We start from the raw sequence: 5,539 nt of genomic DNA on the forward strand, positions 1-5,539 counted from the left end.
CTTTCATGTCTACACTTTACAACACAAATAAACCTGTTTTCAGACATGATGACATCAGCAGACAGATGTACAGTCTTACTTTGTACAGTGCTGGTCTGACTGGCTGTCTGCAGTCCAGCTCTTGTTCTGGATCCTTCTCCACACTGGGGACAGGAGGAGTCTCCTGATGAAGCAGACTGGTCCCAGTATGAGCTGATGCACTGTCTGCAGAACCAGTGTCCACAGCTGGTAGAGACTGGATCCTTCAGGACGTCCTGACACAAACTACAGCAGGACGGCTGCTCCTCCACAGAAACATGACTCCTCTTCTTCTCTCTGTGGAGATGAACACATTATTTAGATCTCGTCCTGCAAACTGTGCTGAAAATTATTTGCTTTATTCACACACTCAGTCACAGGCAGTTCAAATATCTCATGGTGGAGCTTCATGAAAACCTCCTGAGTAATGTTGTGCTCCACTGTGAGATGACGTTCAAAAGGCAAAAAGCTCCCTCGTGTTTTTCAACAGTCTCTTACTTTGTGTCTGAGGGTCCAGGTTCATCACTGAAGACTAGAGGTTGATCTTTGCTGCGGTCACTCTTCAAAGACAGCTGACAGCTGGACACTGGAGACTCTGATCTGTCCCCGTCTGCCTCCAAATCATCCATCTTCCCAAATCTGAGAGAACTGTAACACACATACACAGTGTGATGAAGTCAGTAACTTCTTATTTATAGGACATGATTACATATTGGCTGGGTATTTTTATGACATACAGTAGGGGAGAGCGGGGTCAGTTGTGACATTTTGTATTGACACTAAATAACCTTTGATTACTCACAGATAGGGATGGGAATCGAGAACCGGTTCCTGTTAAGAACCGGTTCCAACTGGTTCAATTCATCGACATCATTAGCCTTCATGCTTAACGATTCCCATATCGATTCTTTTCATTACGCCGAATCTATGCTCGTCAGTCAGCAGCACGTTCAACAACAAAGAAGACGTAATGTCGGAGAGACAGAAGCTGTCAAAGCCATGGCTTCACTTCACGCTGTTGTTAGCCTCCCTGGAGCTGCTAGCAACTGTGGAGCCTCGGCGCGTCCCCGCTCCAGGTAGACGGCGGCCAGGACGCTGTTGTCGGATTTCATGGGAACACCAAGGATGGTAAGATGAGGGCAGCTGAGTTGATTTGCACGCCATATGCTGGGCTAGCTGCGTTAGCTGCCTCACCTGAGTTAGCTGCACTAGCTGCGTGGTGGTGACACACTCAGGCTGTGGGCTGGGATTTATCTCTAGATCACCAGCTAGCTTTTTTTCAAATCTTTCTCATCGTCTTTCTAAACTAGACCGTGGCTTTAAGGTTCACAATAAAACGTTATGAAAGCAGATGTCTTGGGTTACAAACAACAGGAGGTGATATCATTAATTCACAGGAGGAATCGATAAAGAATCAGATCGATAAGCAGAATCGATAATGGCATTGATATTTAATAAAATCCTATCAATTCCCATCCCTACTCACAGACTACTTGAACAGTAATGAAAATAATTTGATCTCTGAACAGATACAGGCGTCTGCTAACTATTTATCAGGTTTTTAGAGCCCAACCCAAACGTGTAAGGCACAGTTTTGTTAAATGTACAAGGAGTGCATTTTCCCAAAGTTCTGACTCCCTGGGACAGTTGGGACACTGTGTTCCGGGCTGGGCTTTAAATATATATAAGCTGGACTTACAGTTCACATCCATGTCAGTGAAAACATGGAAGCTTCACACACAGAAGATCTATACAATCAGCACAGTTTCAAGATCAGTGTCACCAGCTCAGTCTCTGACCAAATGTCTCCCCTTCTGTTCCTGAGATATGACATTTAATAATGACCAGAGAAGTGTTTTATGCAGAACATGATGATATCACAGTGAAGTTGACCTTTGACCTTTTGGATATAAGATGTCTTCAGGAAACTGTCAGACTTGACCGCAGCATTTGTCAATAGGCTCGTTGGAGATGAAGTGCGCCTCGCCTGGAGAGTAGACGAGATCAGAGCTGCAGCAGGAGGCGGTGACAAAAAGCTGCGGTCAAGTCTGACAGTTTCCTGACAGTTTCCAGCAGCCTTCAGTCTGTACAGGAAGTCACAGAAACACTCACATCCTGTCAGATATGATGATGATTTATTCAAATATAATCAGACTCATATATCAGTTTGTTCTCAGTCTCCAGTTGTTTTAATTCTGATAGATTGATTTATTAAAATCTAACCAAAACTCAGTGTAACAAAGAGCAGGGAGAGCTGACTGTACACTCAACATCTTCCTATCCAACAAAACTGCGCCACAATCCCTCGGCAGAGTCCCCCTTTTCTCTCTGTGTGTCTATAAAGTGCCGCTGCTCGCGGAACTAGAGCTTTTCACTGTGACGCACATTCAAAGAGTTGACACAAGAGCGCGCCCGAAGCACCGGAGCGCGCAGATCCGTAGCTGCGCGCAGGCCTCGTGTTTAACAGGAAAAGCCTGGTTGTAAAAACAGCGTCAGATGATGGTGGTGGTAAAAGCAAGTGTGATGATGAAGCTGTGAAGATGTGGCACTGACCCAACCGACCCTACTCTCCCCTAGAACACACTAAGCAATGAATAAACATCAACACTCACCGTGTCTCAGACGACCTGTCTTCCTCTCACTGCTCTGTGCACTTTAAAATGGAGTCTGAACACACCACTGACTTTACACTTTCACTTTCGCTCTTCCTCTCTGTTGGCACCTCCCCCCCTTTGACTCATGTGAAGTTATTTATTGAGAGTAACACAGAGACTTAGAGTCGAGCTTTGGGACTCCTCAACAGTCTCTGTTATTAGGATTATTATTATTTTGGTGCATTAACATCAGAAATCAACACAACAACAGCCAGGCTGCCTCTGTTCTCTTCTCTGTGACGCTGACTGTTTGCAGGGGGGCGGGGCTATGCTGCACACTGTTACAACCCCGGCTCTTGGGAAGCAACATAGAGGAGTCAGACAACGTGTGTAGCAATTAAAGTAACATTTATTGCACAAAAGGAAACAAAGAATAACCAAAAGCTGAAAATGGAGGCTGGTGACAATGCAGCTGGCCCAGGCTGCATGGTGGAAGAGAGAGTGGGTGGAGCTTGGTTGGGCTTTTAAAGACCTCCCAGCAGGTGCCAGAGATAAAGAGGGAAACTATAGGGGAGGAGTTTGATTACCTGAAAAACAAAAAAGAATCAGATTTGGACATAACACCCCCTCCCATAAGCAGGTTGCTCAAATGCAACCTTACAGTTAGACTACCACATAGGCCGCAAAATGTGCAAACTAATGTGAATACACTTACGACCTTGAAAGGGCATCTTCGAGAACATTATCCTTCCCACACACATGCTGGATGTCCAGGTTAAACCCCTGCAAGATCAAGCTCCATCGCATTAAACGGTTGTTGGAGTTTTTCATCCTGTTAAGGAAAACCAAGGGGTTATGATCGGTGTAGACCACTAGGGTCTGGCTGGAAGAAACATAAACACCAAAATGAACCAGAGCTAGAATAAGGGCTAACGCCTCCTTCTCTATAGTGGAGTAGTGTTTTTGATGCAAGTTAAACTTTTTCGAAAAGTAGCACACAGGATGTTCTACCCCTGATGGATCCTCTTGGAGGAGAACAGCCCCAACACCAGCATCACTTGCATCAATAGCTAGTTTAAAGGGCCTGTTAAAGGCAGGGGCAGCGAGAACAGGAGCACTAGCCAACAGTGCTTTCAGACTCTCGAAAGCAAACTGACACATGTCTGTCCAAACAAAAGGGACTTTTAGGCTAAGCAGATTAGTCAAGGGGGCAGCAACAGTCGCAAAATTCTTGCAAAAACTCCTATAATAACCCGCCATACCAAGGAAACGTTTCGAATCACGCCGAGAACTGGGCACACCAAAGTTCACAATGGCCTCCACTTTGGCCTCAGTGGGACAGACCTTTCCACGTCCAACCGTTTTTCCCAAGTACGTTACCGTGGCCTGTCCAAATTCACACTTGGCAAGATTCAAAGTCAAATTGGCAGCAGCAAGCCTGTGAAACACTTCTTCCAGCTGAGCTACATGCTGAGACCAGGAGGAACTGTAAATCACCACATCGTCAAGATAGGCTTCACAATCTACAACTCCCTTCAGTACCTTATTTACCAGACGCTGAAAAGTAGCCGGTGCATTCCGCATTCCAAAAGCCATAACAGTGTACTGACAGAAATCGTCTGGTGTCACAAAAGCAGAGATTTCACGGGCTCGCTGAGTAAGAGGGACTTGCCAGTAACCTTTTAAGAGGTCTAACTTGGTGACAAAAACTGCTGATCCCACCCTATCAATACAATCATCCAATCGGGGAAGAGGGTAGCAATCAGGCTTGGTGACAGAATTGACCTTGCGAAGGTCAGTACAAAAACGGGGAGTATGATCTGACTTCTCAACAAGCAGGCATGGGGAACTCCATGAGCTGGCACTAGGTTCAGCAATACCATGTTGCAGCATATAATCTACTTCATTACGCAGAAGCTGTGGCTTAACAGGATTCGCTCTGTAAGGATGCTGCTTAATGGGAGCAGCATCACCTACATCAATGTCATGCTGAAGAACGGTTGTGCGTGTCGGCACATCAGAGAACAGGGCAGGATGTTTATTAACCAACTCAATGATGTCAGAGCGTTTGGGAGAATCCAAGAAAGAAAGATGGACATCCAAGTTAGCCAGGATTTTAGAATTTGGCAACCTACCCTGAGAGGTTTCTGGATGAACGAAAGCATCCTCTGGAACATCACTGTTCTCTGAAACAACAACATCACTGTCTTTTGGAACATCCACAACATCATTATCCTCATGTACATGGATTGAAGTGTTCAACACAGCAATAGTCTTCACATCTGAGAGCACGGGCTGGTTCAACAGGTTCACATGACATAAGCGTGTTTTTCGCTTACGATCTGGAGTCTTAACCAAGTAATCACACTCAACAACCTGATGGTCAATCACATATGGTCCGCTATATTGAGCTTGCAAAGCAGACCCGGTGAGTGGCAAAAGCACCAAAACTTTGTCCCCTGGTGAGAACACTTGATGCCTCGCCTTCTTATCGTACCATCCCTTCATCTTTTCTTGAGCTTCCCCCAAGTTTTGCCTAGCTAGTTCACATGCCCTATTAAGCTTAGAACGGAAGTTACACACAAAGTCCAGGAGGTTGGTAGGAGGAGACTGATTTACCAGCCACTTCTCTTTCAACATTTTCAAAGGACCCCGCACAGTATGGCCGAACACTAGCTCGGCTGGACTGAAACCAAGTGATTCTTGGGTCACTTCCCTTGCTGCAAAGAGAAGTAAAGGGGTTCCATCATCCCAATCTTTCTCAAACTCTCTGCAGTAGGCCCGCAACATTGACTTGAGAGTCTGGTGAAACCTCTCCAGGGCTCCCTGGGATTCTGGGTGATAAGCAGACGAAGTACAATGCTGGATAGACAACTGCTTGAGCACTTGAGAGAAAACACGGGACATGAAGTTTGACCCTTGGTCAG

The 5,539-nt window shown here is 45.7% G+C and overlaps 1 protein-coding gene across 1 annotated transcript; it reads right to left on the bottom strand.

The window, feature by feature from the left end:
- Positions 1 to 33: 33 nt before the first annotated feature.
- LOC126386915 (E3 ubiquitin-protein ligase TRIM17-like) lies at positions 34 to 2,740 on the bottom strand (the record flags this gene model as incomplete). The annotated part of the gene is made up of 3 exons (XM_050039492.1): positions 2,631 to 2,740; positions 517 to 666; positions 34 to 315 (listed from the first exon to the last, which is right to left on the bottom strand). Coding segments are annotated over exons 2-3 (413 nt in total), but the record flags the coding sequence as incomplete, so codon positions are not given.
- Positions 2,741 to 5,539: the final 2,799 nt, after the last annotated feature.

Source organism: Epinephelus moara, unplaced genomic scaffold (assembly GCF_006386435.1).
Source record: "Epinephelus moara isolate mb unplaced genomic scaffold, YSFRI_EMoa_1.0 scaffold101, whole genome shotgun sequence".
Lineage (NCBI taxonomy): Eukaryota > Metazoa > Chordata > Actinopteri > Perciformes > Serranidae > Epinephelus > Epinephelus moara.